This window comes from Paramormyrops kingsleyae, chromosome 12 (genome assembly GCF_048594095.1).
Source record: "Paramormyrops kingsleyae isolate MSU_618 chromosome 12, PKINGS_0.4, whole genome shotgun sequence".
NCBI classification, from domain to species: domain Eukaryota; kingdom Metazoa; phylum Chordata; class Actinopteri; order Osteoglossiformes; family Mormyridae; genus Paramormyrops; species Paramormyrops kingsleyae.
The window spans coordinates 27,638,148-27,662,402 of NC_132808.1; the positions used below are offsets into that span (position 1 = coordinate 27,638,148).

Here is a 24,255-nt window from a genome sequence, read left to right on the forward strand (position 1 = left end):
TTACTCAGATAGGCACATTTAAAAAATGTTTTTGGTGCCCAGTCCAAACCAAACCATCGTCGGCGGTGCTCCCAGTGGAATAGAAGATGCCAGAGTGTGTTGGGAATGCTGGGTGTGCAGCAATATCACTCTGGTCCAGTCATTCACAAAGACGTTCTTCCCATCTCTCCTGATCATGATCTCCAGTTGTGCTTATTCATTCCAGCCTACCACATCCTGCCTGTACAATAAGAAGCATGCTCACAGTCCCAGCTCCCCTAACGGACCCATGTTACACCGTCCAGAACCGCTTATGCGTTAGACTTCGTCCACTAGCTACGAGGTCAAATTATGCTCTACCATGAAGGCTGCCTTCTCAGCATGGAGAATAAACATACAATGAATATGTACAGACATTGTGCTAATGAGTGTGCATACAAGGCTAATGGTCAAGCCAACCAGATAGTCTATCAAAAACGTAATAGGTTATCTGCAATGAGCAGCTGAACTGATCCTTACACTATCGAATGGTGATTCTGGAAGCCATCAGGCATTGCTCGCAGCCCAGGTAGGCCGAGGACTCGTCTGTCACATAGACATCGGGGGTTTTACCCAAGCAGAGGGCCGACTACACCCGCTGGTGTTCTCTCCCTCACGGGTTCATCACCAACAACAAACCAGAACAATGAATATAAATCCATTGTATTGGATGTCTGTAAACCTGATGACAACAACGGAGAAAATTACTTTTTGGGTTATAAATTTGTAGGTCTCCTCGCTGCCTCCTCCGACAAAATTAGCAGATGCAAATTTCTCCAAAGAACCTGAACCATCCAAACAGGTCTGACATCTTTCTCCACAAACTATGAGAATCTTCATCCACAACGTGGGTCAATGGCATCATTATCCACTTCACACGAACCCGTCCTGAGGACCGCTGCTCCTTAGTGCTTAATTTCTCCTCCGGTCTATTTAACTTGTGTATTCGGTTCGGTGCTCATTGGGTGCCTGTTGTAGTCCTTTTAAGGACTGTTAATAAAGAGCATGATTTCCCCAGCAAGCAAGTCTCCATGTCTCTCTGCTCGGTCCACCCAGGGCCACAATACATTTAGAAGTTATTCAAAAGACTTCCATCTTGATCTATGATACTTTCGATCTGCAGGAATTTCATAATGTCAGAGGCTGGGAATATGTATCCCCGATCAACTCATGGAGAAGAGCACAGGAAAACAGACTCCCTATCTTATGATGACAGCAGCTGACCTTGAAATTGGGGCTGAGCTGAGCTTGTAGCTCAGGTTCAAGATGGGAACCTACCCTGTGTAGTGATATAAAATAACGACTACACTATTAACAATACATTAACTGAATAAGCAGTGTGTTTACTTTGTGCATACAGTGTGAGTACTCCATGAGTATAGAGTGAGCACTGTGTGAAATAATGTTATTTCCCTGCTACGCCTGTAAGGCCTCGACACAGCAGGCCGACATGGGTGTTGCACTCAGTGTTTACCTCATTTGCCTGGCTACTCAGATACGCAGCCAACTTTCTCATGAATGTCATCTTACCAGTTCTGTAAAGTGTTGGAGTAAGCCGTCTCCACCGAGTCCGTGGATGAGAAGAGATTCACAGCTGAGACGAGGAGAAGTTGCAGGTCACCAGTTTATTCTCTGACAGATTGCAATCCGGGAGCGACTGTCTGACATACATTCAGCATGTACAGGAAGAAGCTCGAACCATAGTTGTCGGCTCTGTCTCTTTATAGGCCCTCCGGGGTGTCCCCCCCCCCTTCTCGGTACTTTTCCATCTATGTAACTACAACATATTTTGACATTTGCTCTAGTTAGTCAGTGAGTACATGTTACCCCCCCCCCCCCCCCCGTTTATGTTAAGCAAAAGTTAAAATAAGTATCGCTTATATGATGTGTTCCTGTTTTCCAGCTGTCTGAGACGAGGTCACCCTGACCTGCTCGCACACTGTCAGTTCCTGATTTCTGTTAGCTGCATTATTTTAGAATCAACCCCCTCCTTTCATCATGCCCTGCTTTAAGCTATATTCTCCTTTTCCTCTATTCATTGTATGTTCTTTATAATTCTATTGAATCCCACAATTCCCCCTTTTGGTCTCCGCAAGGAGATCACCTTTAGCGGCGTGGAAGTACAATATCTGGAGGAGGACTGTTTTCTCCCCCCCCTTCCTGACGGGCAGGAGAGGCATCATCTGCGCATAGGTATTGTTCCGTTTCTCTATCACCGTGGTAATGAGACAAACTGACAATGTGCGCAGACAGGGAATGCGGGTCTTGCTGTAAGTAACTAAGATTGCAGCAAAAGTAGCAATGGATAATAAAAGCGAGCTCCTTAAGCCTTTCCACTGTCCGAACACAGAGGTCAGCCAAGCATCCCAGATGTTATTGATCCCGGAGTGCGCATGCATCGTTTTGGAGAGGGTCTGGAGACCCTCGAGTGCCCTGGTCACTGAGCCATCTGGTGCTGTGTTATTAGGAATGTAAGTACAGCATACTTCCCCAAACATAGCGCACACTCCCCCCTTTAGGACTCCAAAGAGTTCCACACACAATCCTGTCCATCCCGCCTAGGAAGGAGGGCAAAAACCCTGAGCTTCAGGGAAATCCCTCTCCCAGCCCGCCACAGGCGCGGCCCCCCTTCGGGGTCCATGGCAGGCATGGCTCACAAACTACTAACACAGAGAATCAACCAACAGCAGCTCAGGGGGTACAGCAGGACTACAAAATCTACTACAAACTCAATATGAAAACAGATATATGTACTACAACAATAACTAAAAGATTAACTAATGACATTGCAGGCTAATATAACAGAGACTCCGTCGTGAGCAGAAGAATCCCAGATGTCGTGGGAGGTAGGCATGCTGCAGGTCTCCCGCTTGGAGTATTCACGGGCAGTACGGCCGAGCTTCAGCTCTGGGCAGGACCGCATCCAAGGTGTCTGTGTCGCCATCCATTCCCGTGTTGGTCCTGGAGGATGCCGCTCCAAACGGTCCTCCCACCACCCTAGATATTGCAGCTACAGTCGCCTGCCGGGACAGTGCTCTCCCCACTAGGGGGCGAACAAGAGGAACTACACAAAAAAAAATTAGTAACAGAGCAACTGCCCCACATTTTATACCACCAGTCAAACATTCCTGGGTGTTGACCTGCATCTCTTGCCATCTCATCCTGTAACCCCTGCAATTTATCACTTTGAGGTGTACATCTCCTGGGGAGATGAGTGGTTTGTCCTGTGTCTATATCTTCCTTTCCTGTCTTCCTGCTTTAGAATAACTTTGCATATTTGAGTTAGACACCCCATGTACAACTTCAACTCATAAACCTTGTTTTTTTTCTCATTGCACTCCCCCCTTCTGCAATGGTCAAGACCATACGCATGCATTATTAAGGTGTCAACCACACGATAAAGACACAACCAAAAATCCATCCCGGTTGTGAAACAGACCATCAGAGTCCTTAGCATTCCCCTTTGTTTCCACACAGAGGCCTCATAAGGGCCCCTCCCGTGGCTGAACTCACCCCCCAAGCATGCAGCCTGTTCTTATCAGTTTTGCAACTCAGCTTTGGGCACCTTAAGCCCCCCTTTCGCTAAGACCTTCAGCAACGGCGGCTTCAGTGCCTGTGTATATCACACAGAGCAGATCACCCACATACTGTAGCACCGTGCTTAACTTTCTCTAGGGTCAGTCGGTAATTCGGGTGAACTTCCTCCTCTACCGTGACCATGTATTTGGACACCACGTACCCTGCGACCCTCTTCGCTTCCTCATCTGCGGCCTTCCCTTCGCTACCATTGCTCCTGACCCTTCATGTCCCCTGCACTTTACCACTGCCACTTTTTTGGGAAGCATCAAGGCTTCTGCCAGCATTTCACTTCTGCTTCATGTTTTATTGGCTTGTTTCCCGCGGTCAAGAATCCTGCCCTCAGCCATTGGCTGAGTTCCACATGCACTGCGCCTACAGCATATGCTGAATCTGAGTATATGGTAACTTCTTTCCCTTCTGCTAATTTCAGGGCCTCGATAACTGCTATCACCTCGGCTCTCTGGGCTGACTGGGCTCCTTCCAGTCTTTCTACCTTCAAGGTCACATAGTCCTGGCCTTATCCGGCCCCCACTGCATATCCTGCCTGCAAACCTCCTGTGTCTGTTCTAAAACAACACCCATCTGTGAACCAATCCTCTGTCTCCACTATTTTTCCTGCCCCTAAGTCTGGTCGGACTTTCTCCTCCTTCTGAACTCGGTACTCACACTTGTGTGGTTCTCCCCCGCTCATGTGGTCTGCCATGTTGATCCCTTCGTGAGAAAAATTCATGGTTAGGTGCCTCTAGTATTTTACTAAGTCTCTGCTGCCTGAGTGACATCATGGTAAACGTCTGTGAATTCACATAAGCCACCACACTGTGCGAGGTCAGGATGTGCAGCGCGTGTCCCATCACTATGTGTGCTGTTTTCTGAATAATTTTGGCCACTCCCACCGCGTGCCTTGTGCATGAGGGGTGTCTTTTTTCTGCAGTGTCGAGTTTTATGCTGACGTACATCAGCACTCTCCTTTCTCCCCTTTTTTCTGAAACAGGATGGCGTTAACAACGTCTCCTGTTTCAGAAACATCCAAATGAAACGGGAGAGAGTAATCTGGGAGGGCTAGGTCCGCGGCCTGTGCTAGCCTCTGCTTTAAGGTGATAAACGCCTCCTCAGATGCTTGGTCCCAGTTAAGGGGCGCACTGAGGTTACGTAGGCCGTGTTCTCGGACAAGAGCCCTCAGGGGCTGTGTGAGCCCCGTGTAATCTGGAGTGTAGGTGCGACTGTAACCTGTGAGCCCTAGGAAAGATAACATGTCTTTTACCGTGATGGGCTTTGGGTAATGGAAGATAGCCGACCGATGAGCTGGGGAGAGGCCTGTTCCTGCCCCTAACCGCACTCGTCCTCGGAGGGTCACTGCTGTCCTAGCAATCTGCAATTTGTCCTTACTGACCGTAAAACCTTTTTCTAACAGACGGATTAGACCTACATCTGTGGGGCTGGTAGACCACATGGAGTCTGGCAGAGACGCCAGAAGGGCCGCCGCCCTTGGGTGGTCCATCTTTTCACGCCCATGGTCTCTGGCTATCTGCTCATGTTGCAGGAGGGCCGTGTCCTGTGCTGCGACCTGTATGCAATATGTACTGCAGGAGGGCGAGAAGGAGACCTGTGGGATCTGGGTCTGTACCCAGTCCTCAGTTTCTCTGGCCTGTTCCACCATCGGGCCCAAATCCTTGGCCTGGTGTTTGGGATGGAGGGCCAGAGAAATGTGTGGGACAGCTTCCTGTCCCATCATGAACCAGGGCAGCTGTTCTGAGGTCAGCAGCGTGGCTGAGGCTACCCCTTCGGGACCCACATATAAGTTCTCAGAGGCAACTTGCCACTGTTGGCCTTCTAGTTGCTCAGCAAACAGTTCCTCATACCAATCAGTACTATCCCTATCGTAGGAAAGGGTCACATGAGGAGGGTCAGGTGGGGGCACATAGGGCTCCAGGAGCGAGATCCAGGGCCGCCACGCTGAGTAGGCCGACAGGATGCCAGTCAGGCTGGGTTCCAGTAGGCCCCAATAGATATCTGCCAGGGCCTGACTGTGGACCGGCTGCACCAGCCACTGCCCCGAGCCCGTAGTCCGGGTGTCGCACCGCAGGCGAGTGCCTTCCGGCAAGGTAACCACCAGTCCGTCTGCACAACACAGGATGGAGGCCCCCAGCGTCACCAGCATATCCCGTCCCAAGAGATTCACTGGAATGGAAGAAGACACCACGAAGGAGTCTCTGTTCCTCCCCCGAGAAGCCCACAACGGTCACTGTTGAGGTAGACAGATGGTGTTGTTCAGGGATCACGTTAAGAGTGGAATACGTGGCTCCCGTGTCTACCAGAAATGGCAGTTTTTTGTCCATGACCATGAGAGACAGCATAGGGTCTGCCTCCCCTGCGTCCCGGGCCGCTCGCGGGAACCGTCACTGAGCGGAGGAGGGGTCCCAGTCCCACTCCCCTTCGCCCATCGCCGGATACGGTCCTTCCGTGTGGGTTGGGGCCATCACCTGGTTCCTAGGAGGGCCTCTCTTGTCGCGCCCCTTGACCGAGACCGGTGCTGGGCAATGCCTGGCCCAGTGTCCTTCCGCCCCACACCTAAAACAGGCACCTGACTGCGGTCCCCTTTGCAGCACGCCCCTTCCCCAGCCCCGGCCCCTGTGACCCCAGCCCAAACCGCCTCCTCCCCTTCCCCATTGCTGGCCCGACCCTCCCTGTTGGTAGGTGGGTGGCCCGTTCCAAGGGCCGGGCGGGTATGTAGGTGGTCCCTCTGGGGAAACCCCCGCCCCCATCTGCTTTTCTTGCCCTTTCTTTTTAGCTTCAATAGCCTTTCGCCTCGCTTCGCCCACCTGCAGCTTCAGCAGCTGTGTCTGCAGTGCCCTAAGGTCGCTCTCTTCCTTATTTGCTTCCTCTTTTGCCCTCTGCAAATGGTTCGCTATGTACCGGTCCCACACTTCTGAGTCTGCTCCTGGGAGATCTGGGTTGCCCAGTATAGCTGCCCTCACTCCCTCTGGGACTCCCTCGATCACTGCCCATCTAAACCATTCCCGCTGCACCCCTGCCTGCCCCGGATGGCACCCGGTTCGCCGGGTCCAATCCTCTTTACATTTATCCAAATATTCTCTAGGGTGAACCTTAGGGTCCCATGTAAACTTTGGAACGGCTGCCCCACTAGGGGCGGGGAACATCTCCCTCATGGCGTCACCTAGGACCATTATCACTGCCTTCAGACGCACACTATCTGCGCATGTAGTAACTTCTGCTCTGGCTTCTAGGTCTTGTAAGGAATGCTTAGTCATGCTCCGGGCTGCCACCGCCCGGAAATCCCCTAGGGCCAGTGTCATACCCTGAGTAAGTTGATCTAACTTATTCATCCACTGCCCCCCCCCCTCTGCCGGGGGAGGCATTTTATCTGCCAGATCCTGCACATCTCCTATGGTGAAAGTTTTGTATCTTTCCCTATCACCTCCTGGTCCTGCCTTACTAGCGGCTTCCACACCGCATTTTCCCGGGGGCGCCCATCCCCCGTCATCCAGCTCCCGATCAAACTTGCGGTCCATTTCCAAATTGCCCTGACTGTTTTGATCCCTCGTCTAACCACCCTTCTGCCTCCGGGTGTTGACTTACTCACCCACACTTAGTACACCTGTTTATTGTCGTGGAATGACCTACTATCAAACACCACCAATACATAAAACAACAACTTTATAAACAAGAAGACTGCATTTAGATGTAACTCACGGTTGTGTCTCCCCTGAAAAGGGCACGTCTCACAAGCTCAATCCCAGTCAAACCGGCCCGCTCCCTGCCGACACCCCCCCCGGTCCCCAGCAATGCCAACTTGGAAGGGGGTGTTCTGATAAACTGTAAGACCGCGAGCAGCGACAGCAGAGCCGCGGGCAAATTCAACCAACAGAGAGCGAATGGCGAGCACCCTGGACAGGAAGAACCCACAACTTTGCTCACACACAAATCAGCACACTCGCACACAAAGTGGTATTTTGAGACTCCTAGTCTCGGGATTCCAACCCGGTACTTTTGGGATTTTAACCCAGGGACTCCAACCCGGTATCTGAGGGCTCTATACCTCGGGACTCCAACACGTTTTAGAGAGGAGGACCTTATTCCCTCTTGCCAAACTAGAATTCGGGGGACCTGAATTCCCCGGGCCTCTAACCCAGCTTTTCTACCGCTCGTCAGCAAGTAGTGGGGTTGCCGTACCCTCCGCTCCTTAAAGTTCTACTTCCTCACACACGATGCCTGCACACAATCCCTGAACACAATGCACACACAACACATAGACACACTACATATACAACATGTGAACCTGGTATATGCAACCCCTCCTTCGTGTTAATTTACCGACGGGCCACTGGACACTTCAAACTGCTCAATTTGACATAACCAATATGCAGATTTTGATATAACAGACTCTGCTTACCTCTTCGAGTCGGCGCCTCGCAGTCCTCTGTGTCCAAGTTGGCTGCGTCAACACTTAGCCGAATCTTGCGAATCTCCTGGTCATCCCGGACGAGCCCCCAAATTGTTGGAGTAAGCCGTCTCCACCGAGTCCGTGGATGAGAAGAGATTCACAGCTGAGACGAGGAGAAGTTGCAGGTCACCAGTTTATTCTCTGACAGATTGCAATCCGGGAGCGACTGTCTGACATACATTCAGCATGTACAGGAAGAAGCTCGAACCATAGTTGTCGGCTCTGTCTCTTTATAGGTGTTCCCCCCCCTTCTCGGTACTTTTCCATCTATGTGATGATCTCCTTGCGGAGATCAAAAGGGGGAAATTGAGGGGTTAATTGTACAATTATGCAGCTACTAATTTCTAATAAAATAGCGTCTAAAATATTGTAGATAGCAGAAAGAGGAACTGATACTAGGCCTGCATGATGGAAAGATCTCACCCACGCAGCTGGAGAGAATCAAGAACTGATAGGGTGCACAAACAGGAGCCCATCATCTAACCGACACTTATTTTAACCTAGTGCTAGACAAAAGCGGGGACATGCACCCGCTGGCTAATGGACTTGCTGGCAAACTAGAGCAAAGGTCAAAACATGTTGTAGTCACGTACACGGGAAAGTACCGAGAAGAGGGGGGGTGACACCCCGGAAGGCCTATAAAGAGACAGAGCCGATACATATGGTTGAAGCTTCTTCCTGTACATGCTGAATGTATGTCAGATCAGGTCGCTCCCTGATTGCAATCAGAATAGACAATAAACTGGTGACTTGCAACTACTCCTCCACTGTGCAGTGAATCTCTTCTCATCAACGGACCCGGCAGAGTTCGACTCCAACAGTGACTACAACATATTTTGACATTTGCTCTAGTTAGTCAGTGAGTACATGTCCCCCCCCCTTTATGTTAAGCAAAAGTTAAAATAAGTATCGCTTATATGATGTGTTCCTGTTTTCCAGCTGTCTGGGACGAGGTCACTCTGCCCTGCTCCCACACTGTCAGTTCCTGATTTCTGTTATCTGCATTATTTTACAATCAACCCCCTCCTTTCATCATGGCTATATTCTCCTTTTCCTCTATTCATTGTATGTTCTTTAAAATTATATTGAATCCCACAAAAGACACAGTCATAAACACAAATCAGGAATAATTATATAAAGGAAAATACTTATGTATGGCTGGAAGACGGCTGATTTCAAACAGTAAGCAGAACCTTATGTCTCCTTCGGCAGATCTGATACAGCTCAGCTGCATTTCATTGGTGTAGTAACATAATTCAAGACGTGTTCTGCGTTTGTCTCGCGGTTGTTGTCTTTACCTTAGTATCTCCTCCTTTGATAGCATTGTCGGTATGTATTTCATGTATTAGCATTTTATCTGTTATAGGTGAAAGATATTTTAGCGTTTTGTATTTCTCAGCGTTCTCAGCTTGTTTTGTCTGCTTACGGTACTTTGGCTAAACGGTAATAAGCCTTATCATTTTATAGCAAGTGCTGATATACAGTAAAACTGGTCTAAGTCGCCGGCTTGTAACTCGTCAATGTGCACAAGTCGACGCTCAAACAAAAGTCCCGATTTTTCCTAATGATGTTTCCTTTAAAATTCCTTGTGTAAATCGCCGCTTGTAAGTCGATAAATTCCCTTAGTCGTCACATAAATCCCGGTCCCGAACAACACAAATGAATGGATTTTCCTACCTGTAAAGCGGGTTTCAGACCGAACGCGGCATGCGCTGCGCTCGCTGCGGGGTTTGGGCTTCCTCCGAAAAAACAGCGAGTGCGCTTAACGCGCCGCGCTTGCCGCGAGGCTCAGCGGAAGAAGTAGGCGTGGTTTTCTAAACTCTCCTGTTTTGTTGTTGTCCCGTCCCGCGGTCAGTCACGACAATGTATAAAAGAAAAGCACTAGCTCTGTTAGCACTGAAGGGATGTTCAGCTTGGAATGCAACTAATAATTTTATAATCAGATGGCCTTTAACCCAATGAAGAAACTAGACATGGGAGCCGATACTAGGGCAAGGGGGCTGTACACCAAGCAGTTGGAAGAAATCAGGAACTGACAGAGGGTGGTTATGGCAAGACGACCTTGCTCTGGCAAAACAGGAACTCATAAATTAGCCGATGCTTATATTAACCTTGCTTGACATAAAGGGGGGCACATGTACTCACTAACTAGAACAGAAGTCACAATATGTTGTAATCACATAGATGGAAAAATACAGAAGAAGGGGGGGGGGGGCACACCCCAAAAAGCCTATAAAAATCTAGAACCGACCCATGAGGGTCGAGCATCTTCCTGTACATGCTGAATGTATGTCGGGTGTTTGCTCCCAGATTGCAATCTGTGAGAGAATAAACTGGTAACTTGCAACTACTCCTCGACTGTGCAGTGAATCTCTTCTCATCAACGGACCCGGCGGAGTTCTGACTCCAACAGCACCAAGAAAGAATAGGCTGTGGGTGCATGAGACCCTCATATCCAGAGAGCACCTTGGGGAATTCAGGCTGGTAAAGGAGCTGAGGTAGCCTGGGGACTGGAGGGTCTATTCTGTGAGGATGGGGACATATTGTAGGAGGTGGTCCTCCCCCTGACATAAGGCTCCAGGAAGCTCATGATTGTTAAGTACTTCCAAATTATTTTCTGCTCTGCCCCTTGTTGGAGTCGAACTCCGCCGGGTCCGTTGATGAGAAGAGATTCACAGCACAGTCGAGGAGTAGTTGCAAGTCACCAGTTTATTCTCTATTCAGATTGCAATCAGGGAGCGACCATCTGACATACATTCAGCATGTACAGTAAGAAGCTCGAACCATAGCTGTCGGCTCTGGATCTTTATAGGCCTTTTGGGGTGTGCCCCCCCTTTTCTGTACTTTTCCATCTATGTGACTACAACATATTTCGACATTTGTTCTAGGTAGCCAGCAAGTACATATTCCCCCCCCCCCTTAATATTGTGCAACAGTTTAAAATAAGCATTGGTTATCTGATGGATTCTTATCCTCCTGGGTGTCTGGTACGAGGTGATCTTGACCTTGTTCTCTTGCTATCAATTCTTGATGTCTTCCTCCCTTATGAAGTGAGATCACCACATTCTGCAGGCCTTGCATCAGTTCCCATTTCTAATGTCTGCATTATATTATACACTGTGTTATTAGAAATTAGTACATTAGTATTTGGATTATTGTATGATTATTTGGATTATTGTATAATTAACCCCTCAATTTCCCCCTTTTGATCTCTGCTAGGAGATCACCCTGATTATCGATAATGATTAGCAAAATTTTGCTTCCCCCTTTTGATCTCCGCAAGGAGATCACCTTACAGGCGGGAGAGCTCCATCCCCAGAGGAGGACATTCATCCTCCTCCTTCCTGGGAGGCAGGAGAGGCATCATCTGCGCATAGGTGTTATCACGCTTCTCTATCACCGTGGTGATGAGGCGAACTGATAATGCGCGAACACAAGGAATACAGCAACATCCGCAAGTTACTAAAATAGCAGTAAAAGTAGCCATGGATAATAGTAGCGAAGTTATCAAGCCTTTCCATTGTCCGAACGCGGAGGTCAGCCAGTCATCCCAGATGTTATTAATCCTGGAGTGATCATGCATCGTTTTGGAGAGGGTCCGAAGACCCTCAAGTGCCCTGGTCACTGAGCCGTCTGGTGCGGTGTTATTGGGGATGAAAGTGCAACACACTTTCCCGAACATGGTGCACACTCCCCCCCTTTTCGGCCAATAACATATCTAGTGCCATCCTATTTTGCACAGCCATGAGGGAAGTCGGACCTAATTGTTCCGCAAGGCCCGGCACGGCGTCTCTAGTTAAATTTAAGAGCCGCAAAACGTTGTAATGAACATAATTAATACGATCCACATTTTTATTGGGGGTGATGGGGAATAGAGCCGCAACAAGGGGAATGTTCTCAAATCCCGCAGCTACCTGATCGGCCAATTTAAACTCATCGGGCACTCCTCTTGGTATTCCTATGGCGTCTATATATGTTGGGGAATCTACCGTGGGATCAAAAGTAAGAGTCCCACATCTGTGCCTAATAAATGTGTGCCTTGGTTGTCCTGTGGTAGGTGGTGGGGGGGTTGTACTAGCCAATATATCGGGACGTTCCCCTATCAGAACTAACGGCGCCCCTAACCTTACCCTGACCGCTGAGAGGCATCCTAACAAGCAGCTTCTCACGGCCACAGAACCAATAGAGGCCAGACCGGGCCATATGTCCAATCAGGGTGTCACCGGAACCGTTATGTATGGTTCTGTGGCACCACTCGCTAGAAATGTCCCCAATTGGTGGACCCGTGCCTGTGAAGGTAAAGCAGAGATACTCTCCTACTCGGGGAATAAATGGTCCTGCTTTAGTCCTAGGGTCGATAGGTGGGAAAAGGGATGCTAAGGTGGTACAGTTTGCTGGGGTGGCTTCTCGGGTCAAGGCTATCATACAGCCGTAGCCCCAGGTGTCTGAGACATGCAATGAGGCCGGCTCTGTGTAGAGCTGGGGTCTGGCCGAGGCGCAGGCCACACAGCCCTCCATCTGCTGTTCTTTCGCTGTCTGGGCAATCCAGGCCAACCAAAGGTTGCCATCCTTGTGCCCAGTGGACAATCCCAAAATGTCCAAAGGATTTAGCCTGGTATAATCTATTTGAAGCACCCTGGTCCCATTGATGGACGGGGATACGTCAGGCCCTCCCGGGGGCTGTATAACCTCTCTGGGAGGGTCGACAAACCAGATGCGCACTATGCCCCAGGGGTCCTGTCCGGATTGATCAACGCCCACCAGAACGGTCAGCTGGTCCCCTGCCGTTGGGGGACGGTAATACTCTCCCACAGACAGCGCCAGTGGATTAAAGCCCAATTTTCCCGTAGAGGCTACTCTGGAGAAGGTAATGTTAGTCCACCAGTCCCTATTATATACTGGACCAATGGGCTCCCAGGGCCCAGTATACTTAGCCACCATGTCCCAGTTGCCGCACCCCACGAACCAACGTCTCACCCACTGTTGACCAGTACTGCACCCAGTATGATAGTAATAATCGTAACAAAGCCACACATCATAACCCCGGTATGACGCGTTCTGTTCCTGGCAATCCAGCACGTCACATAAGTCGAACACGAAGGTGGTGGGGGTGCCTCTTATGTACTAAAGCTTCAGAGGCGTCTCTCCCCCTGATCCCACGCACTGGAACTGACTGGCTTCTCCAGCCTGGACAATGGAAAGCAATATAATCATCAGAAATTTAAGCATTACACACAATACATTGGTTCCCCCCACAAGTCCCCTTTTTATCTTGAATCTCTGCATCCTGGTCCTGATGATCTGCGATGGACGAGGTGATGACTTCTTCAACAAGTCAGGGATAGACCACCCTGCTGATCTGCTCAGGTCAAGGGATTATTCTGCCCTTCTGTAGAGACCTGAGTTGCGTCTGGTTCAGCTGAACTGACGCTCGGCGTGTCTTCTCCGAGGTCCTTCTGGATCTCTGTGGTGGTTCTGCCTGGCTCCTCCGCAGCCGCACACTGGCTCCAGTGGAACCAGGTGTCGCCCTTGCCTTTCAGACGAACCGCGTGTGACGTCCTCTCAGTAACTCGGAAGGGGCCGGTCCACCTGGGTTCTGACCACTTCCGTTTGATGACTCTCAGGAGGACCCACTCTGCCGTGCCGGGTCTCGTTTCCTGGATCTGTTTGGAGAAATCTGCAACGAGAACTTGCAAACCATCATAATATGACCTCGGATTTCACTCCCCCTTTTCATCGGGGGTCCAGGATAACCCTCTCTGGGGTCCTGGGAACTGCCTGCCTGTCTGGTGAGGGGTTAAGCATATAATCACTTACTAATTCTATAACAATGTAGCTAATAGGGGTTAATCATCTAATATCTACTAAGAACGTAGCTAATAGAGTAGTATCTAACATAATGTAGACAGTAGACATGGGAACCGATGTTAGGCCGGCAGGATGGGGTGATCTCACCCCATGCAGTTTGGAAAAATCAGGAACTGACAGCATGCCAGCAGGTCTGGACGATCTTGCATGAGATAGCAGGAAAACAGGAACCCAACATACAATGGACACTTTTTTTCGGTTATGCTTAACAAAAAGGGGGGAAACATACACACACTGACTAATTGGAACAAAAGTCAAAATATGTTGTGATCACGTAGGTGGAAAGTACCGAGAGGGGGGGGGGCAGCACCCTAGAAGGCCAATAAAAGGGACAGAACTGACACCGAGGGTTCGAGCATCTTGTACATGCTGATTGTATATTGGATAGTTGCTCCCAGATTGCAATCTGTTAGAGAATAAACTGTGACTTGCAACAACTCCTCGACTGTGCTGTGAATCTCTTCTCATCAACGGACCCGGCGGGGCTTTGACTCCAACACAACACACTGTAATCAGTGCATGATCCTTACCTCTTTGTTATAATAGGTTTATCAATGGTGTATTAATAAACCTGTTATAATTTGTATTTTTTGTCTCTTTTTTTAGTTTCACTTTCTCTTAATAAATCAGGTTTTAAACACACTTGGTTTGTTGACTGCAGGAAGTATTTTAGCTGCTGTCAAGCTGCACCACGGGACATAGTGTAGTGAGGACAGAACGAAGGTAAAACATCAAAAAATGTGAGGTTAACTACAGATCTCACACCAGCTTCCTCCTAGAGTGACCAGCTCACCACACGGAAACATGTTACATGCACAGCGACCAAAAACAATTATTATGTAACTTATTTTATTTTTAATGTACTGTGTAGGTCTATCTATTTTTCCATATAATCTCCCCCGTAATCAAAAGGGCCGGGCTACTCGCTCACTGGCTATGACATCATTAGTTTAGACGGGGCGGAAATGACGAAACGGCTGCGGAACCGGAAAGCTGGCCATGCTATTAGCTTGCTACCTAACGGCTGCTGTTTAGCTGAGCTTGTTAGCGTGATAGCAGCGGTTGTGCGGATGTCCGATATCAGCGACTCTTCAGGTCAGCTTGTTGCTTTTATGCATACTGTTATTGGGTAGGAAGTAGCAGACGGCATATATTAGCCTGTTTTACTTACCAAATGTGTTTATATATTCCAGCTGGCATGTTGCGGTGTAATTACGGTTTACTGTGTACATAGCTGATTTATCTAATTAGTGTACGATAGTAATCAGGTAACCTGTAGTAAAAAAACGTGTATATTGGCGTATGTTGGTAGCACTGAACAAAAGTTTGTAAGCACAGCACCTGCAGGCAAGTTACTCACTTTAAATGATGCACGTTCTCGTTTTAGTGAGTAGGGTGAAAAGTTCCTCTCGTCCCGCTACATTTACATTTATTTTAAATGATGTTTCCCTCTCCCGGGAAGGGTGACTGTTTCCTGGTACTGCAGCTGAATTCTCAATGAAAATTTAAACATGAGTTCAACTTCGGTTAATTATGAATTACATGTAATTATATTACATTGCATAATATTGTAATGCAATAGCTGTTGAGTGATGAGGTTGTCCGTCTTATTTACTTGGCAGCTAACAATAGCTGTAGAGCTACCAGTTAATTACCCCCGGATCTCTTTATTTGATGGCTTAACGACACATTGATTATTATTATTATTATTTTGCAGATCTAGGACGTTGATGGCTGCGGTGAGCTGAAGAGCAGGACCGGAGTGTATAAATGACAACAGTAGGAAAGACCCCGCCTGGGGCTGACCCGAAACAGCTGGAGCGTACTGGGACCGTGAGGGAGATTGGATCCCAGGCTGTGTGGTCACTGTCCTCCTGCAAGCCAGGTGCGTGAGGCACTCAGCAGGTGGTAATGCATGTGTTCCTGAGTCAGCCCTTGAGTTCCTGCAACTGGTAATGGAACAGGTTTTCTGACAGGCACTGTGAATACGCTCCTAAAGCAAGGTCCTCGCAGACATGCCGAAGCCCTCGGGTCATGCTCCTCTGCTCAGCTCTGGTTTTTCGCAGGGTTTGGCGTCGATCAGCTTCGTGATGACAACCTGGAGACCTACTGGCAGTCGGACGGTTCACAGCCTCACCTGGTCAACATCCAGTTCAGGTGTGGTAGGTCTGGCCATCAGTCTCTGACTGGGTTGTTTTTTGCTTTTAATCTTGTAGGAAACTGGGATTTTTTTTTTAACCTTTTGAAGTGGTAATGCTGGTGTACGTCTTAGAATGGTATTTAATGTGAGTTGAGTCAGTTGTTGTTTTGTGGTTTCTGAAACAATTTTTGGCTTTTTTTGTGTTGGGTTTGACGTCAGTCAATTGGGCAAAGTGATGCAGAATTGCCTTTGCTAAACTGAACTTGGGTGGATGCTGTGATCTGAATTCCTTGAAGCGCTATATTCATTATTTTTAGTCAGCATTTTGGCTTTGAGACCGTCGTGGTGTTTTCACTGCTCGCCAGCCAGATAATGAATGGGGTTCAGTGTAATTCAGCTTTTATGGAAAGGAATAAAATGAAACTAACCATGCAATCAGTGCTGGTCTTAAAGGCAGCCATCCCATAAAAGAGATGACTCTCATCCGTTGCAGAAAGCCACGCAGTAATGAACGGAGTCTTTATATGTTTAGCACTGGTTTTGAACCATAAAGATGATTTCTTAAATATGATTCCAGGAGGAAAACAACAGTGAAGATGCTTTGTATATATGCTGATTACAAATCTGATGAGAGCTACACACCCAGCAAGATCTCTGTCCGCGTCGGACACAATTTTCACAATCTCCAGGAGATCAGGGTAAGGATGCTTATTCTAGTTAGTGCTGCTGCATGCTGACTTGGGAGGCAGGACTCCCTAAGCTTTTCCTTCGTGTGCTGTAATTTAAAAATTTGAATGACTATACACTAGAGGTCAGTCTTGCTTCACAGAAGCACCTACTCGGATAGAAACCCCTTAAACTTTCTAACTGTTCTGTTGTAATGGTTGATCTTTGTTGCAGGAGATTGTCAAGGGCTCAAGGCTCAGACCTGAATTATGTTTAAGGGTTACTCCGGTGCCTCGTCTCTGCTAGGCCTTGCAGCGATAGTTATGTTGTCACGGAGACGGCAGGGTGGTCTTGGAGTGGGAAAGTCGGCAGCTGTCTCCGTACCTGGCGACGGTAGTCACGCTGCGGAGCAGCTTAGTCTGGCCCCCAATTAAAATGGCTACAGGCTGTGTTATCCCAGCATGATCTGCAGCGGTTCAGGCCCCGGCTCGTGTTTGTGCTAACTTATCCACCTTATCATGGGCAGAATTCCCTGCTTTTGCCCTGTACTTGTAATTTTAAAATATGTGTAATTGGGTCCTGTTTCCCTCTTTGCGGTAGTATTGTGAGCAGCTTGAAGAATTTGGCCCTGGATGGTGCTGAAGTCGTAGCCAGAATCTCGAGTACAAATTGGGCCGTGTTATTGTTGCTGTTAACTCCTTTGAGGCGTGGCTGTCTGCTGAGGGCTTAAAAATGATTAGACCACTGACCTAGAGAATAAATTTAAGAATGCATTTAAATTTTATCTGGCTGAAACAAAGAGGATGATTATTTTACCCTTGAAGCAGAGTAAGGACCTCGTACTTTGCCAGAACTACGGTCTTGATGACTGAATTTGTGAAAGCGGTGATGGAGTAGCATTCCAAAAGAGATTAGATCTGGAGTGTTTCCTGTCCTCCAGGGAGTAATCCATGATGACAGGGAACGATGCCGGGTAGAGTCTCGGATAGGCTGGATATCCTTCATGCGGTGTGCATTTCAGGCATGATGCAGGCTCAGAATCTGTTTTTTTTTTTTTTTTTTTTTTTATTAGGAGAAGTTTTTTTTAATGAGGTTGATGTTTTGGAGATAAGCGGATTCATTTAATGTTCCAAATGCTTTGATGCTTTGCAAGAAAGACAGATTTTACAACTGGAGCTCACAAACAGGCGATGTGAGAATGCAATTCTAAAAGCTGACACTGGGGTTAAGGAGAAGGTCCTTTAGTGGGACCTGTGAGGCTCGCTGAGGTCCCGTCAGCATATGGGGGAGACTCAGTGCTGGGCTAATATGCAAACAGAGAGGCATCATTAATAATGCTAAAAAAATTTTATTGCTTACAGGGGAAAATTGTGTGTACAGTAGCATGGTACATAGAGCACAGTTAACATGCACTTTCTCTTACACTATATGTAAGTGGGTATATGGAGTAGGACTGCATGATGTCATATCGAGATTATATGGCCTACGTGCAATAATCACCAGGGCTTTAGATAACGGGCGAAACATTTGTCCGGATGCCAGTGTTTTGGTACTATACAGATGTTTCCTTATGCCCACAATTTGGTAAGCAGATTAGTAATGTGCCTAAAATATTAAGGCATATTGTGATGCCCAAAATTTAGTAATCTGTACAAATTCAGCATATCCTTATGTTTAATAAACGTGTCGAACTTTAACCTGCAAATAGTACCACCAAACCAGTACCTCATTTTTCCACAATATCTCCTCCTTTAGAAGATGCTGTGGCTGCTGATCTGTCCCTTCTTCACCGCCACTTCACTACTTATCGCTTCCGTGATTCACTAAAACGGTAGCATATGGCGCTCCGCTAACTGAATTTAATAAACGTGATTTTCCGCTGAATTTATACAGATTGCTAGTTTTTTTGCGTCGCATTGCATATCTCATTAATATTTTAGGCGTACTACTAATCTGTTTACCAGATTGTGGACATAAGTAAATATCTGCATAGTACCGAAAAGCCGGCACCCGAAGCCCTGGCGATTATTGCGTGTGCCAAATATAGTCACGAGTACGTCGTAGTGTGATGTCATGCAGACCTAATACTCAGTGTAAATGTGGTACCAAGAAATTAAGAAGTGCACCAGAATATTGAGGAAATTTAAAAATTGGCGGATTCGTTTGGTGGTTGAAATGATTATTCTCTGGAATTAAGGTAAATTTGTACCACAGTGTGACAGGATTTAGTCATTGTAGCCACGGTTACTTGTTTTTGGTTTGGTGAAAGTTGCTTGGTGCGTCTTATTTGTACTGAGATTCAAAAAGACAAAAGTGGAGATCCACCGTGATCGATTGGTTTGCTGAGCAACTAAGCTAGACATCTGACCAGAATGCAAAAGGCATCTTCGTTTGGGCTGGAGCAGCGAGGACAGTGCGGGGAACTTCGCCTTTGCGGTTTCACAGTTCGCTGCATGTGTTTGAAAGCTGTTCTTTCAGCGTTGTGTGCGGTAGGCCGTAACACCCTCTCCTATGTTGAAGTTGGCCCCCAATCCTCGCCAGAGTCGCCCCCTCGGTGGCCTGGAAAATGTTAATAGCGTGTTAAATTAAAAGCTGAGATCTGTATTAAATTCCCAAACCGGCAACGTGAGAATGTGATTCTAAACACACAGATCGGATTTACATATTATTTATTGTGTCCCTCCTTGACGTACCCTAACGTCTGTGACCATATGTGGGCGCTTCAATGGCCCCTCCCGCTGCCTTCTGTGTCCCAGCACTTAGCAGTAAATATTTAGATTTTTTATAAATAAACCAGATTCTGGTAAGGATTACACTCGGCGTGCTGTGAGGTCCTTACATAAAAGCCTTCAAGAATGTTTTTTTATCTGAAATGTTTTCTATTTAGCCTTGTGAGGAAATTGAAAGACAAGAAGGCAAGTTCCCCTTTTTAAAATTATTTTTCTAGGATACATTTGGTATTTTGGTAAGATTTCTGTAAGCTCTCTTGTTAGCAGTTTGTGTTGGGGCCCCTCTCACGCCTGAATGGAGAGTCGTTCGGCTTGCCGCCCCCCTTAAGAACATAAGAACATAAGAACATAAGAACTATACAAACGAGAGGAGGCCATTCGGCCCATCGAGCTCGCTTGGGGAGAACTTAACTAATAGCTCAGAGTTGTTAAAATCTTATCTAGCTCTGATTTAAAGGAACCCAAGGATTCAGCTTGCACTACGTTATCAGGAAGACTATTCCATACTCTGACTACACGCTGTGTAAAGAAGTGCTTCCTTAAATCCAGTTTGAAATGTTCTCCCGCTAATTTCCACCTATGGCCACGAGTTCTTGTATTGGAACTAATGCTGAAGTAACTATTCGGTTGAACAGCATCCAAACCTGTTAGAATCTTATAGACCTGGATCATGTCCCCCCTCAGTCTCCTTTGCTTGAGGCTGAACAGATTTAGCTCAAATAACCTTTCCTCGTATGACATTCCTCTAAGACCAGGAATCATTCTTGTGGCCCTACGCTGCACCTTTTCTAAGGCCGCTATGTCCTTTTTAAGATATGGTGACCAAACCTGTACACAATATTCTAGGTGAGGTCTCACCAAGGAATTGTATAATCTTAGCATTACCTCCCTTGACTTAAACTCCACACACCTGGAGATGTACCCCAACATCCTATTGGCCTTTTTTATTGCTTCCCCACACTGGCGAGAATGAGACATGGAAGCATCAACATACACACCAAGGTCTTTCTCATAATCAGCTACCTTTATTTCAGTAGGTCCCATAAAATACCTGTACTTTATATTTCTGCTCCCTACATGGAGTACCTTACATTTGTCTATGTTAAATTTCATCTGCCAGGTGTCAGCCCAGTCACTAATGAAATTAAGATCCCGCTGTAGCTGCTGAGCCGCTAGGTCAGTATCTGCTACACCACCCACCTTGGTGTCATCTGCAAATTTCACCAGTTTACTGTATATATTGGTGTCTATATCATTTATGTAAATTAGGAACAAAAGTGGTCCTAAAATTGAACCCTGCGGTTCTCCACTATGAACGCAGGCCCACTGTGACATCGAGCCTCTTATAACTACTCGCTGCTTCCTATCCGTTAACCAGTTATCAATCCAAGTCGCTACAGTTCCTAAAATACCTGTCGCTTTGAGTTTAAGTGAGAGCCTCTTGTGGGGAACAACATCAAAAGCCTTTTGGAAATCTAAATAGATGACATCATAGGCCTTCTTATCATCAACTTCCTGAGTAGCTTCCTCAAAAAACTCCAACAGATTTGTTAAACAGGATCTACCTCTCCTAAATCCATGCTGGCTATCCCTCAAAATGTTATTTGAGTCCAGGTAATCTACCATTTTCTCTTTGATTATAGCCTCCATAACTTTACCAGTTATACAAGTTAGACTGATTGGCCTATAGTTTGACAAATTACTTCTATCCCCTTTTTTGAAAATGGGCGTTATGTTGGCATGCTTCCAATCAGAAGGTACCACACCTTCAGATAAGGATTTTTGAAACAGTAATGTTAAGGGTCGGCAAATAATATCCCTCATCTCTTTTAACACTATAGGTAAGATGCCATCAGGGCCCTGTGATTTATTTATTTTGAGCTTAGCTAGGCTTTGCAAAACATCAGCTTCAGTTATATATATATTAGTTATAGACGATGTTGAATTAGTAATAAGAACTGGTAAGTTACTAGTGTCCTCGACAGTGAATACCCGTGCAAAACTATCATTGAACTCATTTACTATGTCAATGTCGTTTTCAATTATAAGACCCTTACTATCCTGCAGATTAGTAATTTCAGCTTTTAGAGCTCTTTTAGAGTTAAAATACTGGAAGAAACTTTTAACGTCATCCTTAGCCTCCAATGCGATCTTCCTTTCGACATTCCTTTTAGCTCGTCTAATGTCATTTTTTAATTCAGCCTGTAGATTTAGATACTCTTGCTTTATTATGTCATCATCAGTTATTTTCCATCTCTGGAACAAAGCCCTTTTCCTCCTTACTTTATACTTTATGTCCCTATTAAACCACCTAGGTTGCAATTTCCTAGATTTATTCTTGCTAGAAACAGGTATGAAGTCCTCTTGTACTTGCAATAATGTGCTTTTAAAAAATTCCCATGCCTCTTCAACAGTTTTGTTATTTAACTCCATCCAGTTCACGGTTTCTAGTTTTAATCTCATACAATTGAAGTTAGCCTTCCTAACATTATATATTTTTGATTTGGACTTTGCTCTTCGGGCACTAAACTTAACCTCAAATTTAACCATGTTATGATCGCTACTGTCAAGTGGCCTCACACGCCGGCGCGTGGTCCCCGACGAGCCACACCCACTTTCTCCGACGTCTCGTAGCTAATAGCAGCTCATGCGAGCTTGTCCCGCATGGCTTGGCTGGTCATTTGCCCTCCTGCTCTGAAGTCCACCCTCTGTCTCTCTCTTTCGGCCCCTGCAGCAGTTAGAAATGGTGGAGCCCAGCGGATGGATACACATCCCTTTGCTGAATCTGGCCAACAGCCCCATCCGGACCTTCATGATCCAGATCGCAGTGCTGGCCAATCACCAGAACGGGCGCGACACGCACATGCGGCAGATCAAGGTCTACACGCCCGTGGAGGAGACCTCCATCGGCAAGTTCCCACGATGCACCACTGTGGACTTCATGATGTACCGCACCATCAGATGATGCCATCACCGTAGCGACCACGTCCCTTCATTAATGTCTTTATTTTGTAATTAAACTGTCTGAAGTTCAGACATTACTGTGCCAACAGCGGTCTCTGTTAAGGCTGCCTTTGATTATTTGCCTTTTACAAAGTTATTACTGTGTAACTAGATTAAAGTCATTCAGAAATGTTTGTCTTTAGTCGTCCTCTTTTTGTGGTCTCCCTCGATCTCTGGAGGACAGCAGTTCAATTTATTTTTTATATATAGCGCCTTTCACAATGAAGTCACCCCATGGTGCTTAACATGGGTGTATTGTAATACGTTACTGAATTTATACAGAATTTTACAAAATGGGGAAAAGGGAAGACAAAGAAATAATAATAATAATAATAATTGATACTTTATTGATCCCCGTGGGGAAATTGTTTTTACGCCTCCCTCAACTTAATGAAATAATAATAAAAAAAATAATGAAAGAAAGCCAGATGCCAACGGAGGAAATTGACCAAAAATTCCCAAGCAGGGAGGCAAAAATGATTAGAGAGTAGAGAAAAGGCAGCAGTATCAGCTGGTGGGGATTTGGCAGCAGTCTATCCAGCAGATGTCAGTATTTAATCAGGAACATCTTGGGTTGGGGGAGAGGGGATCCCTGTCCAGGCATTGGGCGGAGGGGGGGATCCTGGGGGTGCCTGAGCACCTGCCCGTTTCGCCCGAACTGTTTGATGTGATCTTGTCCCTGAGCTTTAATGAAAGATACTGAGTGCCCAGTTTTTAACCTTTGTGCACCTGCCGTTAAAACGTCTCCGCACAGCCCAGCTGTGGTCGAATATGAAGTCTGACTGATGTTTAGAAATGAACCTGCAGTAGGTTCATCTTACTGATGCTGTGGACTTCTGTGGATTTGAACGCGCAGCGTTTTTCTGGGAGATTACAGATTACTAAAGGGGGAGGGGGGCGGAATCCTGCTGTAGTTGTCTGAAGGGGCCGTGCGCTCTGTGATATTTGGTTACTGGCTCTTCCTTCCTCAAGCTACCCTCCACTTGTGGAGGCCGGCCGTGACCTCCAGGGACGCCCACGTGCAGCAAGATGCCTGCTATCGCTGTTTTGGAGATTCAGAACACCTGTCCCTTGACAAAAAGGCCCATGCATTCATTACTGAGATTAGTGCCTGCTAAACACACTATCAATCCAATCAGAGGACCCCACCCATCCCAGGGGGGCCATTTGGCGTGATTTATTTCTCAGGCACAAACATAGGTTTTTGCTGGATGTCTGCTCTTTGAACTCCACGTCCTGCCAAACCTGGCCCACCACCTTGTCAGAAATTGGCCACACAGCTGCACGCGGTCAGTTAATTTACTTGTGGGAAGCAGACGTGGGCCAAACACACTGCGTGTTTATGGCTGACGAATGAAACACTATTAGATGTGTTATTAAAGGGATGGACACCATTTCTATGCCAGAAGGCCAGTGAGGCCCCTATGCCTTTAACCCTAAAGCTTGGTTAAAAACTGGACAGTGGTCATGAGTCAATTTTAAAATGTCGGGTTTATAAGTGCCAGTTTTTCTAGATAGTAATATGTAAAGAAAGACTGCTCTAATGATTAGTGACGTTTTAGAAAAGCCTGCTCTAACAGTGAGTGATGTGTACAGACAGGCTCATCTAACAATGGGTGATGTGTAAAGATAGACCCCTCTAATGCTGAGAGAGATGTAGAGCGCTTAATCTAATGGTAAATGATGTGCAAACAGGCTTCTCTAACTGGGAGTGATGTGTAAAGAGAGGCTGCTCCAACAGTGAGTGATGTGTAAATAAGTTGCTCTAATACTTGGCATGCTGATTAATA

The 24,255-nt window shown here is 46.8% G+C and overlaps 2 protein-coding genes across 5 annotated transcripts; one reads left to right on the plus strand and one right to left on the minus strand.

Annotated features, from left to right (window-relative positions):
* Positions 1 to 1,624: 1,624 nt before the first annotated feature.
* Positions 1,625 to 10,062, minus strand: LOC111833194 (uncharacterized). 3 transcript variants are annotated; one of them, XR_002835701.2, is made up of 3 exons: positions 9,737 to 10,060; positions 4,264 to 8,162; positions 1,625 to 3,082 (listed from the first exon to the last, which is right to left on the minus strand). XR_002835701.2 is itself a non-coding variant. In XM_023791207.2 (3 exons), the coding sequence occupies exon 3, from the start codon at positions 5,753 to 5,755 to the stop codon at positions 4,553 to 4,555; it is 1,203 nt and encodes a 400-aa protein (XP_023646975.2). In that variant the 5' UTR covers positions 5,756 to 8,162; positions 8,239 to 8,341; positions 9,737 to 10,062; the 3' UTR covers positions 1,625 to 4,552. The 3 variants fall into 3 exon arrangements, 2 of the variants coding, with proteins under 2 accessions (XP_023646975.2, XP_023646965.2); XM_023791207.2 differs by adding an exon at positions 8,239 to 8,341 and having other exon boundaries at positions 1,625 to 8,162; positions 9,737 to 10,062; XM_023791197.2 differs by having other exon boundaries at positions 1,625 to 8,162.
* A 4,828-nt stretch (positions 10,063 to 14,890) lies between these two features.
* On the plus strand, positions 14,891 to 22,599 carry anapc10 (anaphase promoting complex subunit 10). 2 transcript variants are annotated; one of them, XM_023792269.1, is made up of 5 exons: positions 14,891 to 15,022; positions 15,645 to 15,812; positions 15,994 to 16,084; positions 16,645 to 16,765; positions 22,197 to 22,599. In XM_023792269.1, the coding sequence occupies exons 2-5, from the start codon at positions 15,698 to 15,700 to the stop codon at positions 22,425 to 22,427; spliced, it is 558 nt and encodes a 185-aa protein (XP_023648037.1). In that variant the 5' UTR covers positions 14,891 to 15,022; positions 15,645 to 15,697; the 3' UTR covers positions 22,428 to 22,599. The 2 variants fall into 2 exon arrangements, with proteins under 2 accessions (XP_023648037.1, XP_023648043.1); XM_023792275.2 differs by lacking the exon at positions 14,891 to 15,022 and adding an exon at positions 15,063 to 15,274.
* The last annotated feature ends 1,656 nt before the right edge of the window (positions 22,600 to 24,255 follow it).

What these genes read in the sequence shown, in the direction of transcription:
- LOC111833194 (XM_023791207.2), bottom strand. Translation starts at nt 5,755, where the DNA reads ATGCTGGTGACGCTGGGGGCCTCCATCCTGTGTTGTGCAGACGGACTG.
- anapc10 (XM_023792269.1), top strand. Translation starts at nt 15,698, where the DNA reads ATGACAACAGTAGGAAAGACCCCGCCTGGGGCTGACCCGAAACAGCTG. An exon ending in CTGGTCAACATCCAGTTCAG is followed by an intron (nt 16,085 to 16,644) that starts GTGTGGTAGGTC and finishes ATATGATTCCAG; the next exon opens with GAGGAAAACAACAGTGAAGA. An exon ending in ACAATCTCCAGGAGATCAGG is followed by an intron (nt 16,766 to 22,196) that starts GTAAGGATGCTT and finishes CGGCCCCTGCAG; the next exon opens with CAGTTAGAAATGGTGGAGCC.